This window comes from Ranitomeya variabilis, chromosome 4, assembly GCF_051348905.1.
Source record: "Ranitomeya variabilis isolate aRanVar5 chromosome 4, aRanVar5.hap1, whole genome shotgun sequence".
NCBI classification, from domain to species: Eukaryota; Metazoa; Chordata; class Amphibia; order Anura; family Dendrobatidae; genus Ranitomeya; species Ranitomeya variabilis.
Genome location: NC_135235.1, coordinates 686,993,649 through 687,015,056, shown reverse-complemented (window position 1 = coordinate 687,015,056; position 21,408 = coordinate 686,993,649). Strand labels below are relative to the sequence as shown.

General features: G+C 46.2%; 1 protein-coding gene across 1 annotated transcript in view; it reads right to left on the bottom strand.

Annotated features, from left to right (window-relative positions):
- LOC143767630 (uncharacterized) overlaps positions 1-21,408 on the bottom strand; it is an 81,122-nt gene that overhangs the window by 19,723 nt on the left and 39,991 nt on the right. The window contains exons 6-10 of the mRNA XM_077256067.1: positions 10,080-10,229; positions 9,771-9,950; positions 9,565-9,688; positions 9,384-9,481; positions 9,096-9,186 (exon numbers count right to left, since the gene is read on the bottom strand). Coding sequence (XP_077112182.1) covers positions 9,096-9,186; positions 9,384-9,481; positions 9,565-9,688; positions 9,771-9,950; positions 10,080-10,229 — 643 coding nt within the window. The remainder of the gene's footprint in view (positions 1-9,095; positions 9,187-9,383; positions 9,482-9,564; positions 9,689-9,770; positions 9,951-10,079; positions 10,230-21,408) is intronic.

Here is a 21,408-nt window from a genome sequence, read left to right as displayed (position 1 = left end):
CTTGTATCCAACTTTGGGGTCTTTTCTCTGGAGGCAAGAAAGGTCTTATTTTCCCTTATAGGGGTAGTTAGTTCTCTGGCTGGCGCGAGACGTCTAGAATCAACGTAGGTACGTTCCCCGGCTACTGCTATTTGTTGTGCTAGGATCAGGTATACGGTCAGCCTAGTTACCACTTCCCTATGAGCTGGTTTTTTGTGTTTGCAGACTTTGTTGTAACCTCTGAGACCCTCTGCCATTGGGGTCATAACAGTATGCCAGGCCTAAGTGAATAGTTAATGCATTGCCGAAGTGGGATTAAAAGAAAGGAAATTCTGAGTTGTTTTTTTTTTCTTTCTTCCTCCCCTTTTTCTCTGAGTGGCTTTAAGCTTTGCTGCAGACATGAATGTCCAGACTCTGATTACTAGTGTGGATCAGCTTGCTGCTCGTGTGCAGGGCATTCAGGATTTTGTTACTAGTAGTCCTATGTCAGAACCTAAAATACCTATTCCTGAGCTGTTCTCTGGAGATCGATTTAAATTTAGGAATTTTAGGAATAATTGTAAATTGTTTCTATCTCTGAGACCTCGTTCGTCTGGAGACTCAGCTCAGCAAGTTAAAATTGTTATCTCTTTTTTGCGTGGCGACCCTCAGGATTGGGCTTTCTCGTTGGCGCCAGGAGATCCGGCATTGGCAAATATTGATGCGTTTTTTCTGGCGCTCGGATTGCTTTATGAGGAGCCCAATCTTGAAATTCAGGCAGAAAAAGCTTTGCTGGCTATCTCTCAGGGCCAGGATGAAGCTGAAGTGTATTGCCAAAAATTTCGGAAATGGTCCGTGCTTACTCAGTGGAATGAGTGTGCTCTGGCCGCAAATTTCAGAAATGGCCTTTCTGAAGCCATTAAGAATGTGATGGTGGGTTTCTCCATTTCTACAAGTCTGAATGATTCTATGGCGCTGGCTATTCAGATTGACCGGCGTTTGCGGGAGCGCAAAGCCGCTAATCCTCTGGTGGTGTTGTCTGAACAGACACCTGATTTAATGCAATGTGATAGAATTCAGACTAGAATCGAACGGAAAAATCATAGACGTCAGAATGGGTTGTGTTTTTACTGTGGTGATTCTACACATGTTATATCAGCATGCTCTAAACGCCTAACAAAGGTTGTTAGTCCTGTCGCCATTGGTAATTTGCAACCTAAATTTATTTTGTCTGTGACTTTAATTTGCTCATTGTCTTCATACCCTGTTATGGCGTTTGTGGATTCAGGTGCTGCCCTGAGTCTTATGGACTTGTAGTTTGCCAAGCGCTGTGGTTTTGTTCTGGAGCCCTTGGTAAATCCTATCCCTCTTAGAGGTATTGATGCTACGCCATTGGCGGAAAATAAGCCGCAGTTTTGGACACAAGTGACCATGTGCACGACTCCTGAACATCGGGAGGTGATTCGTTTTCTTGTTCTGCATAAAATGCATGATTTGGTCGTTTTGGGTCTGCCATGGTTACAGACCCATAATCCAGTTTTGGATTGGAGGGCTATGTCTGTGTCAAGTTGGGGCTGTCAGGGAATTCATTGCGATTCCCCGCCGGTGTCTATTGCTTCCTCTACTCCTTCAGAAGTTCCTGAGTATTTGATTGACTATCAGGATGTATTCAGTGAGTCCAGGTCCAGTGTTCTTCCTCCTCATAGGGACTGTGACTGCGCTATAGATTTGATTCCGGGTAGTAAATTTCCTAAGGGAAGATTATTTAATCTGTCTGTACCTGAGCATGCCGCAATGCGTTCTTATATCAAGGAGTCTTTGGAGAAGGGCCATATTCGTCCATCCTCTTCCCCTCTTGGTGCGGGATTCTTTTTTGTGGCCAAGAAGGACGGATCTTTGAGACCTTGTATAGACTATCGGCTTCTGAATAAAATCACTGTTAAATTTCAGTATCCTTTGCCTCTATTGTCGGACTTGTTTGCCCGGATTAAGGGTGCCAGGTGGTTCACCAAGATAGATCTTCGTGGTGCGTACAACCTTGTGCGCATTAAGCAGGGAGATGAATGGAAAACTGCATTTAATACGCCCGAAGGTCATTTTGAGTACTTGGTGATGCCTTTTGGGCTCTCTAATGCTCCTTCAGTGTTTCAGTCCTTTATGCATGACATCTTCCGGAAGTATCTGGATAAATTTATGATTGTTTATCTGGATGATATTCTGTTTTTTTCTGATGATTGGGACTCTCATGTAAAGCAGGTCAGGATGGTGTTTCAGGTTTTGAGTGAGAATGCTTTGTTTGTGAAGGGCTCAAAGTGTCTCTTTGGAGTGCAGAAGGTTCCCTTTTTGGGTTTTATTTTCTCCCCTTCTGCTGTGGAGATGGACCCAGTCAAGGTCCGAGCTATTCATGATTGGACTCAACCCACGTCTTTTAAGAGTCTTCAGAAGTTCTTGGGTTTTGCTAACTTCTACCGTCGTTTTATCGCTAACTTCTCTAGCGTTGTTAAACCTTTGACGGATATGACCAAGAAAGGTTCTGATGTTGCTAATTGGGCTCCTGCAGCCGTGGAGGTCTTCCAGGAGCTGAAGCGCCGGTTTACTTCGGCGCCTGTTTTGTGTCAGCCTGATGTTTCACTTCCCTTTCAGGTTGAAGTGGATGCTTCTGAGATCGGTGCAGGGGCTGTTTTGTCGCATAGAGGCTCTGGTTGCTCTGTAATGAGACCATGTGCTTTTTTTTCTAGGAAGTTTTCGCCTGCTGAGCGGAACTATGACGTTGGGAATCGGGAGTTGTTGGCCATGAAGTGGGCATTTGAGGAGTGGCGTCATTGGCTCGAGGGAGCTAAGCATCGTGTGGTGGTCTTGACTGATCACAAAAATCTGATGTATCTCGAGTCTGCTAAACGCCTGAATCCTAGACAGGCTCGTTGGTCATTGTTTTTCTCTCATTTTGACTTTGTGGTCTCGTACCTGCCTGGTTCGAAGAATGTGAAGGCTGATGCTCTTTCTAGGAGCTTTGTGCCTGACTCTCCTGGAGTCTCAGAGCCAGCTGGTATTCTTAAAGAGGGAGTAATCTTGTCGGCCATTTCTCCTGATTTGCGACGTGTGTTGCAGAGATTTCAGGCTGGTAGACCTGACTCTTGTCCACCTGACAGACTGTTCCTGATAAATGGACCAGCAGAGTCATTTCCGAGGTTCATTCCTCGGTGTTGGCAGGGCATCCGGGGATTTTTGGCACCAGAGATTTGGTAGCTAGGTCCTTTTGGTGGCCTTCCTTGTCACGGGATGTGCGGTCATTTGTGCAGTCCTGTGGGACTTGTGCTCGGGCTAAGCCTTGCTGTTCTCGTGCCAGCGGGTTGCTTTTGCCCTTGCCTGTCCCGAAGAGGCCTTGGACACACATTTCCATGGATTTCATTTCAGATCTTCCGGTGTCTCAAGGAATGTCTGTCATCTGGGTGGTATGTGATCGTTTTTCCAAAATGGTCCATTTCGTGTCCTTGCCTAAGTTGCCTTCCTCTTCCGATCTGGTTCCTTTGTTCTTTCAGAATGTGGTTCGTTTGCACGGCATTCCTGAGAATATCGTGTCTGACAGAGGATCCCAGTTTGTGTCCAGGTTCTGGCGATCCTTTTGTGCTAAGATGGGCATTGATTTGTCGTTTTCATCTGCCTTTCATCCTCAGACTAATGGCCAAACGGAGCGAACTAATCAGACACTAGAGGCTTATTTGAGGTGTTTTGTTTCTGCAGATCAGGATGATTGGGTGACCTTCTTGCCATTGGCTGAGTTTGCCCTTAATAATCGGGCTAGTTCCGCTACTTTGGTTTCGCCATTTTTCTGCAACTCTGGTTTTCATCCTCGTTTTTCCTCGGGACATGTTGAGCCTTCTGACTGTCCTGGGGTGGATTCTGTGGTGGATAGGTTGCAGCGGATTTGGAATCATGTGGTGGACAACTTAAAGTTGTCACAGGAGAAGGCTCAGCGTTTTGCCAACCGCCGCCGCGGTGTGGGTCCCCGACTTCGTGTTGGGGATTTGGTATGGCTGTCTTCTCGGTTTGTTCCTATGAAGGTCTCCTCTCCTAAATTCAAGCCTCGCTTCATCGGTCCTTATAAGATTTTGGAAATCCTTAATCCAGTGTCCTTTCGTTTGGATCTTCCGGTGTCGTTTGCCATTCACAACGTGTTCCATAGGTCTTTGTTACGGCGGTACGTTGTGCCTGTGGTTCCTTCTGTTGAGCCTCCTGCTCCGGTGTTGGTTGAGGGCGAGTTGGAGTACGTGGTGGAGAAGATCTTGGATTCTCTTTTCTCTAGACGGAGGCTTCAGTATCTGGTCAAATGGAAGGGCTATGGTCAGGAGGATAATTCCTGGGTGGTCGCCTCTGATGTTCATGTGGCCGATTTGGTTCGTGCCTTTCACGCTGCTCATCCTGATCGCCCTGGTGGTCTTGTTGAGGGTTCGGTGACCCCTCCTTAAAGGGGGGGGTACTGTTGTGAACTATACTTTTTGGCTCCCTCTTGTGGTCACTAGTGGTATGACACTGGGATTGTCTTTCCCCAGCTTGGTACCCACCTGGTTCGTTAGGCCAGGGGTGTCTGGTGCCTGGCATCGTTGTAATCAGTTCATTTCTGTTTGCTCCTGTCTGCTGGTCCTGGTTCTTTGCAAGATAAGCTAAGTCCTGCTTCCTTATTTTTGGTTATTTGCATTGTTCTTATTTTTGTCCAGCTTGTACAAAATGTGATTCCTGATATTGCTGGAAGCTCTAGGGGGCTGATATTCTCCCCCCACGCCGTTAGTCGGTTCGGGGGTTCTTGAATATTCAGCGTGGATATTTTGATAGGGTTTTTTTGCTGACCGTATAAGTCATCTTCCTAGATTCTGCTATTAGTCAGTGGGACTCTCTTTGCTAAAACCTAGTTCATTCTTACGTTTGTCTTTTCTTCTTACCTCACCGTTATTATTTGTTGGGGGCTTGTATCCAACTTTGGGGTCTTTTCTCTGGAGGCAAGAAAGGTCTTATTTTCCCTTATAGGGTTAGTTAGTTCTCCGGCTGGCGCGAGACGTCTAGAATCAACGTAGGTACGTTCCCCGGCTACTGTTAGTTGTTGTGCTAGGATCAGGTATACGGTCAGCCTAGTTACCACTTCCCTATGAGCTGGTTTTTTGTGTTTGCAGACTTTGTTGTAACCTCTGAGACCCTCTGCCATTGGGGGCATAACACTCTTCTGGCTGAAGTTTCTGCCATAATCAACTCAAGACCCCTTGTCCCAGTGTCAATGGATCCTGAAATGCCAACTATTCTTACACCGGCTACTCTTCTTACCCAAAAGATCGGGGACCCGCTAACAGTCAGCGGAGAGTTTACTCACGCAAACTCCTACCAGAAGCAGTTAAAACGCGTACAGTACCTCGCCGATTACTTCTGGAACCGGTGGAGAAAGGAGTATCTTGTGGTTCTGCAAGGAAGAAGAAAATGGCGACAGAGTAAACTGAACTTGAAAGAAGGAGATATCGTGTTAATGAAGGAACAACAAGCTCAAAGGATTGACTGGCCTATGGGAATCATTACAAAGACTTTCCCTAGTGAAGACGGTAAGGTCCGGAAGGTGGAGCTGAAGGTCCTTAGGAAAGGTGTACCTAAGACATTTCAGAGGCCAATCCACGAGCTCGTATTGGTACTATCGATCGAGGACATTCCGGTAGGATAAACTATGAACAGAACACTGCAATAGTACTTTGTCCGTTGGATTATAGTGGGTCACAGATAGTTTGGCCTAGTGCGGCTTCTCTGATCCGAAGATGGGTTTTCCTTTGGATTATCTCAGGAACTGACTTAAATTAATGTCTTATCTTGTTAAAAGTTGTTATTATTGCATTACATGCATGTTTGGTTTCATTTTCTAGGTTGTTGGACTTTATTTCAAGGACATTAATATAGCGAAATCCCTTACGGAATTTCAGACGGGGAGTGTGCTGTTTCATGTATGTTTTTCAGTTTCTATGTATGTTGTTATATTTTACTCTGCTGCCACCCAATGGCTTTTTCCGTATGGCAGCTTGTTATTAATTATTCTTGTGGGCATGTCTTCCACTTCCGGTTCAGGGGTCAAGTCTTCTCTTCCTCTGGCAGCCATTTCAGTTTCAGTTACTTGCTGTTGTGAAAGGACACACTTTAACCAGGCTTAGGAAGGCATCTGTTGTGAACTCTGTTAGTAGGCTCCCTCTTGTGGTCACAACTGGTATTGTGTGAGTGTTGTCTTGGGCTCCCTCTGGTGGTTTGTTTATCTTCCTGCGGGGTTGGCTGGATCAGCTGTCTCGTTATCCACCAGGGAGGTTTTCTATTTAGCTCAGCTGCAACTTCATTTGTTGCCGGCTGTCAATGTGTTCAGACCTATTCTGATTTCATCTCACTACGTTTGGTCTCAGTCTTTCCAAGACAAGCTAAGTTTGCTTTTCAGTTTTTTACTCATCTGTTATCAATATTTGTTCTCTGTATGATGAGTTTATTCCAGCTTGCTAACATGTGATTTTTTGCTTGCTGGTAGCTCTGGGGTTCAGACTTGCTCCCCTCACACCGTTAGCTGGTGTGAGGGCTCGCGCATGCTCTGAGTGGATTTTTAGAGGGTTTTTCACTGACCGCATAGACCCCTTTCTATTTTTCTGCTATCTAGTATTAGCGGGCCTCCTTTGCTGAATCTGATTCATCTCTGTGTTTGTACTTTCCCCTTAACTCACTGTTATTATCTGTGGGGGGCTTTTCTATATCTTTGGGAATCATTTCTCTGAGGCAAGGGAGGTCTTGATTTCTCTTTAGGATTAGTCAGTTTCTCAGGCCGTGAAGAGACGTCTAGGATTTTAGGCACGTTCCACGGCTACCTATAGTTGTGTGTGGTTAGGATCAGGTATGCGGTCAGTCCAGTTACCACCTTCCCAGAGCTGGTCTATGATTTAGTACTTAGGCTACGTTCACATTTGCGTTGTGCGCTGCAGCGTCGGCGCCGCAACGCACAACGCAAACAAAAACGCAGCAAAACGCATGCACAACGCTGCGTTTTGCGCCGCATGCGTCCTTTTTTTAATTGATTTTGGACGCAGCAAAAATGCAACTTGCTGCGTCCTCTGCGCCCGGACGCGGGCGCCGCAGTGACGCATGCGGCGCAAAACGCAAGTGCGACGCATGTCCATGCGCCCCCATGTTAAATATAGGGGCGCATGACGCATGCGGCGACGCTGCGGCACCCGACGCTGCGGCGCAGACCGCAAATGTGAACGTAGCCTTAGCTGGTCAGAGTTCGGATCCTCAGCCACTGGGATCATAACAGGCATCAGTCTTTTGACCTCTTTTGTTGCTCACACTTGCAGTCATACTTGGTGCTACATCTTACTGTACCTGGTCTACACCTGCATTTCTGGAGAAAGTACTGTATTACTAGTTATACGCTGTATGTCCAGATTTACAAAATAAACAAGTCTGGACTGCACAATCCCTGGAGTGCATCATCTCTTCGGACGCTGAGCAGCAGTGGTCCTGTCTGCCTCACGTGGAGAAAAATACCGAAGGTACGATTATCTCTCTCACAACGCTTATTAATCAACCACACCTCCATTCGCCTCATGTGGGGACAGAACACCAGGAAGCACTTGTGGAGGTGATTGCTATAACTCCGTGGGGTTATGAAGTTTTCTTTGGATTGGCGTGTCCCCCCAATACATTCAGCAAGTGCTATCTTACACATGGCACAGGTGTAATGTTTTTCCTGTAGTTTATCACAATCCTCCTTGAAATTACTGTATTTTCTCAGACTATAAGACACACTGCACTATAGGACGCACCTAGGTTTTAAAGGAGGAAATTAGGAAAAAAAACTGAAGCACAAAATGTGGTAAATTCTGTACTTAAGGGCCCAATCTCATCCTGGTATGCAAGGCCCTATCCTTTTAAGTGACCCCCAACCCCCTCCCTATCCTGGTATGCATGGCCCCATCAGTAAACAATAAAAAAACCAAACCATTAAAATTACCTACCCGGCGCTCCCTCGAAGCCTCCTGCTCCGGTGCCAGCAACTGCTTTATGCTTGTAAGCAACGCAGAGAACAATGAGTATTCATGAATATTCATTTCTCATAAGTATCGCCACACGTGATCGCCGGTAGCAGCAGAAAGCTGGCGGCTGACACTGCGTGCTACTGAAGAGCAATGAATACTCACTGCTCTTTGCGCACATAGTCCTGGCAGCTGTGCTCTGCTTGTGAGCAGGACATGACGTCACTGCCACGCGCTGCTTACAAGCATATAGAAGTTGCTGACACCGGAGCAGGACGTTGGAAGGGAGCGCCGGGAAGGTAAGTGTAATACTTTATTTTAATGTTTTCTGATGGCGCCATGCATACCAGGCTGGGGATGGGGGTGTGGGCCAATTATAAGGATGGGGCAATGCATACCAGGACCGGGGTTGGGGGCCAAACATACAAAGATATTATTATTAAAGAGAAATGAATATTCATTGCCCTCCAAGCCTATTGGCATGGAATGCAGTGAATATTCATTTCTCTTTAGCAGCGGCAACCGGAATTAACTGATGCCACCCGCTCTAGCCCCTGTGACCCGCTACTCCATCAATGACGTTCCCCTACCTTAGTTGTCACTCATAAAAGCAGAGTTTAACCAGAAAGACTGGACCTGGTCTTGTAGGGACCATATGAGCACATTCAGCAGCACAGAAGGGAGAAAAGGTAGATTCATCCAATAAGATATCAGGGTTCTAGGAAGCCAACAGCATCATTACACTTCGCTTTCTCTTACAGGCTGATCATAATATTTTTCTTCAAGTGATTTTCTAACTTGTCAGCACATTCTACGTACGCTGTCATTTGGCTTTGTAGTTTACAGATCTGGGCAGGTAAGTGTCAGCGTCTTCTAATCCCAGGGGGTAGGTAGATCCACCAGGAGGTAAGTTCTATAGAAAAGGGCTTTCAATGCCCAAAGTCATTTAAACAGTTTTGGGTGGAGGAGAGTGTTGTGGATTTGAGGCCAAATTGTGATCACACTATTGTAATAAGGCCGGCGGACTACACCACCGATAAAGTAGCCACAGCCGGTGACTGAGAACAATCTGTGACTTCTCTGCATTTAGTGGTTACTACTCACCTGGGTAGTCATATGTAGGAATCTCCTCTTTACACCACTCATCACCACTCACATATGTATCTGTAGTATTAATATGGGTCAGATCTTCACCCTGAAACAAATATTGTAAAAGTCACCGACAGATGAGAAGTCACATCTATGGCCAGCTCTAATCCTGTCATCTCCACCATTCTCATTACACAAGTATAAAACATATAATACTGGGGGATAAAACAAGACTGAGCACAAGACCTTCACACCCGTCTACACATCATAGTGGAGATCTCATGACACCTTCTCTCCATCTACCTGATGATCCTGAGGAACATTGAGATCTTCTTGTTTACAGTCCTGTGGAAGGAGAGGATGGGGACATCTCTCTGGTGTTGTCCTCTTACTGGATAGATCTGGAGGAAACACATACATGGACTGAATTCATTCTTTACATACAGATAATTATATGCAGTGTGTATTTAGTCCTGTCTATTACCTGGTGATGTGAGGGGCTGGGGATCCTCCATCATGACATTCTTGTACAGATCTTTGTGTCCTTCTAAATACTCCCACTCCTCCATGGAGAAATAGACAGCGACATCCTGACACCTTATAGAAACCTGACACATACAATGATATCATCATCCACCGTTCCCTTCATAGCGTTACTGTATAATGTCCCAGCATTCCCAGCAGTGTCACCTCTCCAGTCAGCAGCTCAATCATCTTGTAGATGAGTTCTAGGATCTTCTGGTCATTGACGTCCTCATGTACAGCGGGGTGAGGTGGAAGCACCGTGATTGGGCTCAGGGATCTTCCCGATCCCTCAGACACAGGGTCCTGACAGCGCTCACTAGGGGTCTTCTTCACTACTGTGTAATCCTGGTTATGGAGAGACACATTAATAAATCTCACTACAGACATTTCCACAGTCCTCACCTCTCCAGTTCTGTCCATCTGTTATTCCCACAGATAAGAATGATGTAATGTGACATCATCAGAATCTCTCACCTCTCCAGTAAGCCGGAAGAGGATCTCTATGGTGGGGTGTAATATCCTCTCCGCCATCTTGTCTCTGTCCATATCAATCCTTGATGGGTAAATCAGGAACATTTTCTTATGTAGAAGATCTTCTCTGAGAGGATCAGATATTGTAGAGACCTGAATGAGAAGAAGATGAGCTGATGTAACATCATAAAATCCTGGGTAATAATACAATTACTGGAGATAATAAGGGAAGGAGGAGATTTATTATTTTAAGTTTAAGAAAGGAACGTAGGGCACTATCGCGAAATATCTAATGTATAAATGGGATCATCCTGAAGCATGTAGGAAAACTGCCACACGTGCACAAAAAAGGACATGCTAAATCAGAGATCACCAAAGAAGACATATAGTTCAATACTTTGAGTATACCAAAAGACCAAATTTAAAAACATTTAAAACCAATGATGCCCATCGAAGATAGGTTCTGCTAATCGGACCTAAAGGCAAAATGAGACAGATATACAGTATATATATATATATATATATGTCACACTTGCGCCCAGACTGGTTGGCGCGGGCGTGCGGGGGTGTGGCCCCACTGTGCCACAGACCAGACTACCCTGGAAGGGGCGTAACTAAGTAGCTTTCTTGGTGTTCGCTGGAGCCTCTGATGGTGAGGTCAGGCTTGTGCTGCAGAAAGCTACCAGGTACCACTCCAGGGTGGTGTCTGGCTGTGGCTGCTGATTCCACCGGAGAACGGAACATAGACAGGCAAGCGGGCACGGCTGGCACTCTGGCAGGCGGGCACGGTTGGGACACAGGCAGGCAGACGGGTGCAACAGAGACACTGGCAGGCGGGCACGGCTGGCTCTCTGGCAGGCAGGTACGGGTACTACAGAGACACTGGCAGGCGGGCACAGCTGGCTCTCTGGCAGGCAGGTACGGGTACTACAGAGACACTGGCAGGTGGGCACGGGTTGTTCTCTGGCAGGACAGGCAGACTAGGCTGGTACACTGGAAGAACCGGTAGGGACTGGTCTGCAGGCAGGTATGTAAAACAGGTAAGAATCTGTTCAGACAGGAGGACTTAAGAAAAGGTAGAGAAAGACCGCAAGAGCAGATGCAGAGCGAAAGCACAGTAGCTAGAGCCAAGAACAGATATGCAGGAGGCGGAGCCAAGGGCTGGAGGCGGAGCCATGTGCGGAAACGCAGGAGGCGGAGCCAAGAGCAAGAGGCAGAGCCAAGTGCAGAAATGCAGGAGGCGGAGCCAAGAGCAGGAGGCGGAGCCACATGCAGAAACACGGGAGGCGGAGCCAAGAGCAGGAGGCGGGACCACTTGCAGAAACGCAGGAGGCGTAGAACTGCAAGGAGCGGAGTCGCAGAGCGAGAGCTGAGCGGAGCCGCAGAGCAAAGCCACAGAGTGCAGAGCAAGGTCAGAGTGCAGAGCAAAGCTACAGAGAGCAGAGCTGAGAGCAAAGCCCCAGAGTTCAGAGCTGAGAGCAGAACAAAGTCAGAGCGCAGAGCTGAGTGCAGAGCAAGACACAGAGTGCAGAGTGTTGTGATCCGCTTTTTGGGCTCCCCTGGTGGTGGCTGATGGTACTGGGGACTTGTGTGTACTTTTCTGCCTCTTCTCACCTGCTTCCATCAGTGTTTGGGAGTTCCCTATTTAGCCTTGCTCTCTACTCACTTCCTTGCCGGTCATCATTGTAACCTGAGCCTTTCAGTTGCATGTTCCTGCTAGTAGTCTGCTGATCAGCTAAGTGGACTCTTGTCCTTATTGTTTTGTATTTTTTGTCCAGTTTACAGTTTGTCATTTCCTGTTACTGGTAGCTCTTGTGGACTGAAATTGCCACTCCTGTGTGATGAGTTGACACAGGAGTCTTAAAGTAATTTCAGGATGGGTTTTTGAAAGGGTTTTCAGCTGACCGTGAAGTCCTCTTTTGTATCCTTCCTCTATCTAGTAAGTGGACCTCGCTTTGCTAAATCTACCTTCATACTGTGTATGTCTTTTCCTCTGAACTCACCGTTAATATATGTGGGGGCTGCTATCATCTTTGGGGAATTTCACTAGAGGTAAGCCAGGTCTGTGCCTTCCTCTTCCAGGTGTAGTTAGTTCTCCGGCTGGCGCGTGGCATCTAGGCAGCCGTAGGAATGCTCCCTGGCTACTATTAGTTGTGTGGTAGATTTAGGTCACGGTCAGCTTGAGTTTCCATCACCCGAGAGCTCGTCTGTTATTTTTGTGTTTCTGATGTTCCCTTGCCATTGGGAAACACGACAGTATGACCGGCCACAGTTAAAGTAATTGGCAGAAGAAAGGAGAGTAAAAGAAGTCTGTAGATTTTTTTTTTTATTTCTTTTTTCTCTCATGTTTGCTCCTTAGTTGGATCAGTTGTATTTCTGCTCTATTTACAGCCTTGCCTTTCTCTCCTTCTAATCCTTGAATGGCTCTGATCTCTCCTGTTTAAGGATGGACTCTCAGAGTTTGGCTGCAGGTTTAAATAATCTTGCTACGAAGGTTCAGAATTTACAAAATTATGTTATACGTACTCCTATGTCTGAACCTAAGATTCCTACACCAGAGGTATTTTCCGGAGATAGATCTCGGTTTCTGAATTTCAAATGTAATTGTAAATTATTTCTTTCTCTTAGACCTCACTCCTCTGGAGATCCTGTCCAGCAGGTTAAGATTGTGATTTCTTTGCTGCGAGGTGACCCTCAAAATTGGGCATTTTCATTGACACCAGGGGATCCTGCGTTGCTCAATGTGGATGCGTTTTTTCTGGCTTTAGGGTTGCTTTATGAGGAACCTAATTTGGAGATTCAAGCTGAGAAAGCTTTAATAGCCCTGTCTCAAGGGCAAGATGAAGCTGAGATATACTGCCAAAAATTTCATAAATGGTCTGTGCTTACTCAGTGGAATGAGTGTGCCCTAGCGGCAAATTTCAGAGAGGGCCTTTCTGATGCCGTTAAGGATGTCATGGTGGGGTTTCCTACGCCCACAGGTCTGAATGAGTCCATGACAATGGCGATTCAGATTGATCGGCGTTTGCGGGAGCGCAAACCCGTGCACCATTTGGCGGTATCTTCTGAAGGGACGCCAGAGAAAATGCAATGTGACAGAAGTCTGTCAAGAAGCGAGCGGCAGAATTATAGGCGCAAAAATGGCTTGTGCTTCTACTGTGGTGATTCCGCGCATGTTATATCAGCATGCTCTAAACGTACTAGGAAGGTTGACAAGTCTGTTTCTATTGGCACTTTACAGTCTAAATTTCTTCTGTCTGTAACTTTGATTTGTTCATTATCAGTTATTACCGTGGATGCCTATGTGGACTCTGGCGCCGCTCTGAGTCTCATGGATTGGTCCTTCGCCAGGCGCTGTGGGTTTGATTTAGAGCCTCTGGAAGTTCCTATACCTCTGAAGGGTATTGATTCTACGCCTCTGGCTTGTAATAGACCACAGTTCTGGACGCAAGTGACTATGCGTATGACTCCAGACCATCAGGAGATGATTCGCTTCCTCGTGTTGCATGATTTGCATGATGTTTTGGTGCTTGGATTACCATGGTTACAATCTCATAACCCAGTTCTTGACTGGAAAACTATGTCTGTGTTAAGCTGGGGATGTCGGGGGGCTCATGGGGACATACCTTTGGTTTCTATCTCGTCATCTATCCCCTCTGAGATTCCGGCATTTTTGTCGGATTATGGAGATATTTTTGAAGAGCCTAAAATTGGTTCTCTCCCTCCCCACAGAGATTGTGATTGCGCCATAGATCTGATTCCTGGCAGTAAATTTCCAAAGGGTCGTTTGTTTAACCTATCTGTACCTGAGCATGCTGCCATGCGAGAGTATGTTAAGGAGTCCTTGGAAAAGGGACATATTCGTCCTTCTTCGTCACCTTTAGGAGCTGGGTTTTTCTTTGTCTCTAAAAAGGATGGCTCGCTGAGGCCTTGTATTGATTATCGACTCCTGAATAAAATTACAGTCAAATATCAGTATCCGTTGCCTTTGCTTACTGATTTGTTTGCTCGCATAAAGGGGGCTAAGTGGTTCTCCAAGATTGATCTCCGTGGGGCGTATAATTTGGTGCGAATTAAGCAAGGGGATGAGTGGAAAACCGCATTTAATACGCCTGAGGGCCATTTTGAGTATTTAGTAATGCCTTTCGGCCTTTCTAATGCACCTTCAGTTTTTCAGTCCTTTATGCATGATATTTTCCGTGAATATCTGGATAAATTTATGATTGTGTATTTGGACGATATTTTGATTTTTTCTGAGGACTGGGAGTCTCATGTTCAACAGGTCAGGAGGGTTTTTCAGGTCTTGCGGGAGAATTCTCTGTGTGTAAAGGGTTCTAAGTGTGTTTTTGGGGTTCAAAAGATTTCCTTTTTGGGGTACATTTTTTCCCCTTCTTCAGTTGAGATAGACCCTGTCAAGGTTCGGGCTATTTGTGACTGGACGCAGCCTACTTCTCTAAAGGGTCTTCAGAAGTTCTTGGGCTTTGCTAATTTTTATCGTCGATTTATAACTGGTTTTTCTGGTGTTGCTAAGCCTCTGACGGATTTGACTAAGAAGGGTGCTGATGTTGCCAATTGGTCCTCTGCCGCTGTGGAGGCCTTTCGGGAACTTAAGCGCCGCTTTTCGTCTGCCCCTGTGTTGTGCCAGCCCGATGTTTCTCTCCCCTTTCAGGTTGAGGTTGATGCTTCCGAGATCGGAGCAGGGGCGGTTTTGTCGCAGAAAAGTTCCGATTGCTCAGTGATGAGACCTTGTGCGTTCTTTTCTCGAAAATTTTCTGCCGCCGAAAGAAACTATGATGTCGGTAATCGGGAGCTTTTGGCCATGAAGTGGGCATTTGAGGAGTGGCGTCATTGGCTTGAGGGTGCTAGACATCAGGTGGTGGTTTTGACTGATCACAAGAATCTGATTTATCTTGAGTCTGCCAGGCGCCTGAATCCTAGACAGGCGCGCTGGTCGTTGTTTTTCTCTCGGTTTAATTTTGTGGTCTCATATCTACCAGGTTCTAAGAATGTGAAGGCGGATGCCTTTTCTAGGAGTTTTGAGCCTGATTCCCCTGGTGATTCGGAACCTACAGGTATCCTTAAGGATGGGGTGATATTATCTGCTATTTCCCCAGATCTGCGACGTGCTTTGCAAGAATTTCAGGCGGATATACCTGATCGCTGTCCGCCTGGTAGACTGTTTGTTCCTGATGATTGGACCAGTAGAGTCATCTCGGAGGTTCATTCTTCTACGCTGGCGGGTCATCCTGGAATTTTTGGTACCAGGGATTTGGTGGCTAGATCCTTCTGGTGGCCATCTCTGTCTCGAGATGTGCGTGTTTTTGTGCAGTCTTGTGATGTGTGTGCTCGGGCCAAGCCTTGTTGTTCTAGGGCTAGTGGGTTGTTGTTGCCCTTGCCTATTCCAAAGAGGCCTTGGACGCACATCTCTATGGACTTTATTTCTGATCTTCCTGTCTCTCAGAGGATGTCTGTTATCTGGGTGGTGTGTGACCGTTTTTCTAAGATGGTTCATTTGGTGCCATTGCCGAAGTTGCCTTCCTCATCTGAGTTGGTCCCTTTGTTTTTTCAAAATGTGGTTCGCTTGCATGGTATTCCTGAAAATATCGTTTCTGATAGGGGTACCCAGTTCGTTTCTAGATATTGGCGGGCATTCTGTGCCAGGTTGGGCATTGACTTGTCTTTTTCGTCTGCCTTCCATCCTCAGACTAATGGCCAGACGGAGCGAACTAATCAAACTTTGGAGACTTATTTGAGGTGTTTTGTGTCTGCGGACCAGGATGATTGGGTTGCCTTTTTGCCGTTGGCGGAGTTTGCTCTTAATAATCGGGCTAGTTCTGCCACTTTGGTCTCCCCTTTCTTTTGCAATTCGGGGTTTCATCCCCGTTTTTCTTCTGGTCAGGTGGAGTCTTCGGATTGTCCTGGAGTAGATGCTGTGGTGGATCGGTTGTATCGGATTTGGGGACAGGTGGTGGACAATTTGAATTTGTCCCAGGAGAGGACTCAGCGGTTTGCTAACCGCCAGCGTCGTGTTGGTCCTCGCCTTTGTGTTGGGGACTTGGTGTGGTTGTCTTCCCGTTTTGTTCCAATGAGGGTTTCTTCTCCTAAATTTAAGCCTCGGTTCATTGGTCCCTATAGGATTTTGGAGATTATTAACCCTGTTTCCTTTCGTTTGGACCTCCCGGCATCTTTCGCTATCCATAATGTGTTCCATCGGTCGTTGTTGCGGAGATACGAGGTACCGGTGGTTCCTTCTGCTGAGCCTCCTGCTCCTGTGCTGGTTGAGGGTGAATTGGAGTACGTTATAGAGAAGATCTTGGACTCCCGTATTTCCAGGCTGAGACTCCAGTATCTGGTTAAATGGAAGGGCTATGGTCAGGAAGATAATTCTTGGGTAACTGCCTCTGATGTTCATGCCTCGGATTTGGTTCGTGCCTTTCATAGGGCTCATCCAGGTCGCCCTGGCGGTTCTTGTGAGGGTTCGGTGCCCCCTCCTTAAGGGGGGGGTACTGTTGTGATCCGCTTTTTGGGCTCCCCTGGTGGTGGCTGGTGGTACTGGGGACTTGTGTGTACTTTTCTGCCTCTTCTCACCTGCTTCCATCAGTGTTTGGGAGTTCCCTATTTAGCCTTGCTCTCCACTCACTTCCTTGCTGGTCATCATTGTAACCTGAGCCCTTCAGTTGCATGTTCCTGCTACTAGTCTGCTGATCAGCTAAGTGGACTCTTGTCCTTATTGTTTTGTATTTTTTGTCCAGTTTACAGTTTGTCATTTCCTGTTACTGGTAGCTCTTGTGGACTGAAATTGCCACTCCTGTGTGATGAGTTGACACAGGAGTCTTAAAGTAATTTCAGGATGGGTTTTTGAAAGGGTTTTCAGCTGACCGTGAAGTCCTCTTTTGTATCCTTCCTCTATCTAGTAAGTGGACCTCGCTTTGCTAAATCTACCTTCATACTGTGTATGTCTTTTCCTCTGAACTCACCGTTAATATATGTGGGGGCTGCTATCATCTTTGGGGAATTTCACTAGAGGTAAGCCAGGTCTGTTCCTTCCTCTTCCAGGTGTAGTTAGTTCTCCGGCTGGCGCGTGGCATCTAGGCAGCCGTAGGAATGCTCCCTGGCTACTATTAGTTGTGTGGTAGATTTAGGTCACGGTCAGCTTGAGTTTCCATCACCCGAGAGCTCGTCTGTTATTTTTGTGTTTCTGATGTTCCCTTGCCATTGGGAAACACGACAGCAGAGCTGAGAGCAGAGCCAGAGTGCAGAGCTGAGAGCAGAGCAAAGTCAGAGTGCAGAGCATGACACAGAGTTCAGAGCCCAGAGCAAAACCACAGAGAGCAGAGCAAGGTCACAGAATGCAGAGCAAGGAGCAAAGCAAGGTCGCAGAGAGCAGAGCCAAAAGCAGAGCAAAGCAAGACACAGAGTACGCACAGCAGGGAAAGGAAACCAAGGCAGGGATATAAACAGACAAAGGAACAGGACTAAGCTAAGACAAAATCAGGAACAGGACAAGGCACAGAGACATGGACACAGGCCAGGGTACGACGCACCCCTTGGGTGGCGAACACAAGAGTTAAAGAGACAGGGCCTGGCACCTCAGCAGCTAAGAACTGACTGAGGGAGTAAGTTGCACAGGCCCCCACCAATGGGTGGGGATGTCTTAAATACAGGAAGCCTCATGGCGATTGGCCAGGGACACCTTAGCAAGGTGCACACAGTTTCAAAAAGACACAGGAGTTGCCAGTGCCGCCCCCCTATGCACACAGACAGAGCATGCACAGAGCAAACAGCAGACATGAGGCACACAGCATGGAGCTGGCAGCAGAGAGAAGTCACAACAAGGCCCAGAGAAGTAAGTGAGTTTGAGTGTAATACAGGTGAGGGATGGGAGGCCATGCAGCGATGCCAGCAGGGTTGTTACAATATATATGCCATTGACATTATATATATATATATATATATATATATACACACTCACTGGCCACTTTATTAGGTACACCATGCTAGTAACGGGTTGGACCCCCTTTTGCCTGCAGAACTGCCTCAATTCTTCGTGGCATAGATTCAACAAGGTGCTGGAAGCATTCCTCAGAGATTTTGGTCCATATTGACATGATGGCATCACACAGTTGCCGCAGATTTGTCGGCTGCACATCACCACCACCAGCCTGAACCATTGATACAAGGCAGGATGGATCCATGCTTTCATGTTGTTTACGCCAAATTCTGACCCTACCATCCGAATGTCGCAGCAGAAATCGAGACTCATCAGACCAAGCAACGTTTTTCCAATCTTCTACTGTCCAATTTCGATGAGCTTGTGCAAATTGTAGCCTCAGTTTCCTGTTCTTAGCTGAAAGGAGTGGTACCCGGTGTGGTCTTCTGCTGCTGTAGCCCATCTGCCTCAAAGTTCGACGCACTGTGCGTTCAGAGATGCTCTTAGGCCTACCTTGGTTGTAACGGGTGGCGATTTGAGTCACTGTTGCCTTTCTATCAGCTCGAACCAGTCTGCCCATTCTCCTCTGACCTCTGGCATCAACAAGGCATTTCCGCCCACAGAACTGCCGCTCACTGGATTTTTTTTCTTTTTCGGACCATTCTCTGTAAACCCTAGAGATGGTTGTGCGTGAAAATCCCAGTAGATCAGCAGTTTCTGAAATACTCAGACCAGCCCTTCTGGCGCCAACAACCATGCCACGTTCAAAGGCACTCAAATCACCTTTCTTCCCCATACTGATGCTCGGTTTGAACTGCAGGAGATTGTCTTGACCATGTCTACATGCCTAAATGCACTGAGTTGCCGCCATGTGATTGGCTGATTAGAAATTAAGTGTTAACAAGAAGTTGGACAGGTGTACCTAATAAAGTGGCCAGTGAGTGTATATACACAGTACAGACAAAAGTTTGGACACACTTTCTCATTTAAAGATTTTTCTGTATTTTCATGACTGAAAATTGTACATTCACACTGAAGGCATCAAAACTATGAATTAACACATGTGGAATTAGATACTAAATAAAAAAGTGTGAAACAACTGAAAATATGTCTTATATTCTAGGTTCTGCAAAATAGCCACCTTTTGTTTTGATGACTGCTTTGCACACTCTTGGCATTCTCTTGATGATCTTCAAGAGGTAGTCACCGGGAATTGTCTTCCAACAATCTTGAAGGAGTTCCCAGAGATGCTTAGCACTTGTTGGCCCTTTTGCCTTCACTCAGCTCACCCCAAACCATCTCGATTGGTTCAGGTCTGGTGACTGTGGAGGCCAGGTCATCTGCCGTAGCACCCCATCACTCTCGTTCTTGGTCAAATAGCCCTTACACAGCCTGGAGGTGTGTTTGGGGTCACTGTCCTGTTGAAAAATATATGATTGCCCAACTAAACGCAAACCAGATGGAATAGCGTGCCGCTGCAAGATGCTGTGGTAGCCATGCTGGTTCAGTATGCCTTCAGATTTGAATAAATCCCCAACAGTGTCACCAGCAAAGCAGCCCCACACCATCACACCTACTCCTACATGCTTCACGGTGGGAACCAGGCATGAAGAGTCCATCCGTTCACCTTTTCTGCCTCACACAAAAACACGGTGGTTGGACCCAAAGATTTCAAATTTGGACTCATCAGACCAAAGCACAGATTTCCACTGGTCTAATGTCCATTCCTTGTGTTCTTTAGCCCAAACAAGTCTCTTCTGCTTGTTGCCTGTCCTTAGCAGTGGTTTCCTAGCAGCTATTTTACCATGAAGGCCTGCTGCACAAAGTCTCCTCTTAACAGTTGTTGTAGAGATGTGTCTGCTGCTAGAACTCTGTGTGGCAGCATTGACCTGGTCTCTAATCTGAGCTGCTGTTAACCTGCGATTTCGGAGGCTGGTGACTTGGATAAACTTATCCTCAGAAGCAGAAGTGATTCTTGGTCTTCCTTTCCTGGGGCGGTGCTCATGTGAGCCAGTTTCTTCTTGTAGCGCTTGATGGTTTTTGCCACTGCACTTGGGAACACTTTCAAAGTTTTCCCAATTTTTCGGACTGACTGACTGACTGATTTTTTAAAGTAATGATGGCCGATCGTTGTTCTTTACTTAGCTGCTTTTTTTTTTGCCATAATACAAATTCTAACAGTCTAGTCAGTAGGACTATCAGCTGTGTATCCACCAGACGTCTGCACAACACAACTGATGGTTCCAACACCATTTCTAAGGCAAGAAATCCCACTTATTAAACCTGACATGGCACACCTGTGAAGTGGAAACCATTCCTGGTGACTACCTCTTGAAGCTCATCAAGAGAATGCCAAGAGTGTGCAAAGCAGTCATCAGAGCAAAAGGTGGCTACTTTGAAGAACCTAGAATATAAGACATAATTTCAGTTGTTTCACACTTTTTTGTTAAGTATATAATTCCACATGTGTTAATTCATAGTTTTGATGCCTTCAGTGTGAATGTACAATTTTCATAGTCATGAAAATACAGAAAAATCTATAAATGAGAACTTGTGTCCAATCTTTTGGTCTGTACTGTGCATAAATCAAATGAAGAGTAAATGTAATTAATACACCCTGGTCAGAAAAAATGCTCCATTAATTTGGCACCTGATAGGGGGCATCTAAAAAAGAAAGTGCAGCCCCTTTAAAAGTGAATGTTGTTCACAGAAAGAATCTGCTTGCTTATTCTTTCAAATAGTGCTGCATACAAATAAATATGATACAATAGTATGAAGACTACTGCACTGTAAACTGAACAACAAATTCATTCCTATATAAATAGATGTGAAGAATAAGTAACCAAGGTTAGAGCAGTTTGTGGCCACTAAAGACGACGACTCTATTCTATGGACTTGGTCTTTAATAAGGGTTAATAACTCCATTCCCTTAGCTTAACCCTTGATTAGGATTGATGGAGGGGAAGTGTACACCCTTTTGTTAGTAATGGTTCTGGCCAAAAAGCACAACTAATGAGAAATCCCACAAACTGTGCCGCATACAAATTCAATAGAATGAATATGACATCAATATTGTGACATCCTCACAGTGAGGAGGCAGCAACAAATGCACAAAAAGAGGAACCATATGAGTGAAAAGATATAAGAGTAGATGCCGGTGAATATGGATGTCTCAATAGTCTGCTAATAAAGCCATAACCATCGTTGCTGGACCTGCTATCACAGAGGGGGGCAAGTCAAGGTGATACCTATTGAACACGACCAGTGAGGTTGTCAGTCAAGATGCCAGAGGTCCGAAGGACATGAGAGCCCAACGCATGTCTCCACACATGGTGACTTCATCAGGGGCAGGTGTAACGGCTCAAGTATACTCCTATGTTTAAAGAGACATACAGAAACTGA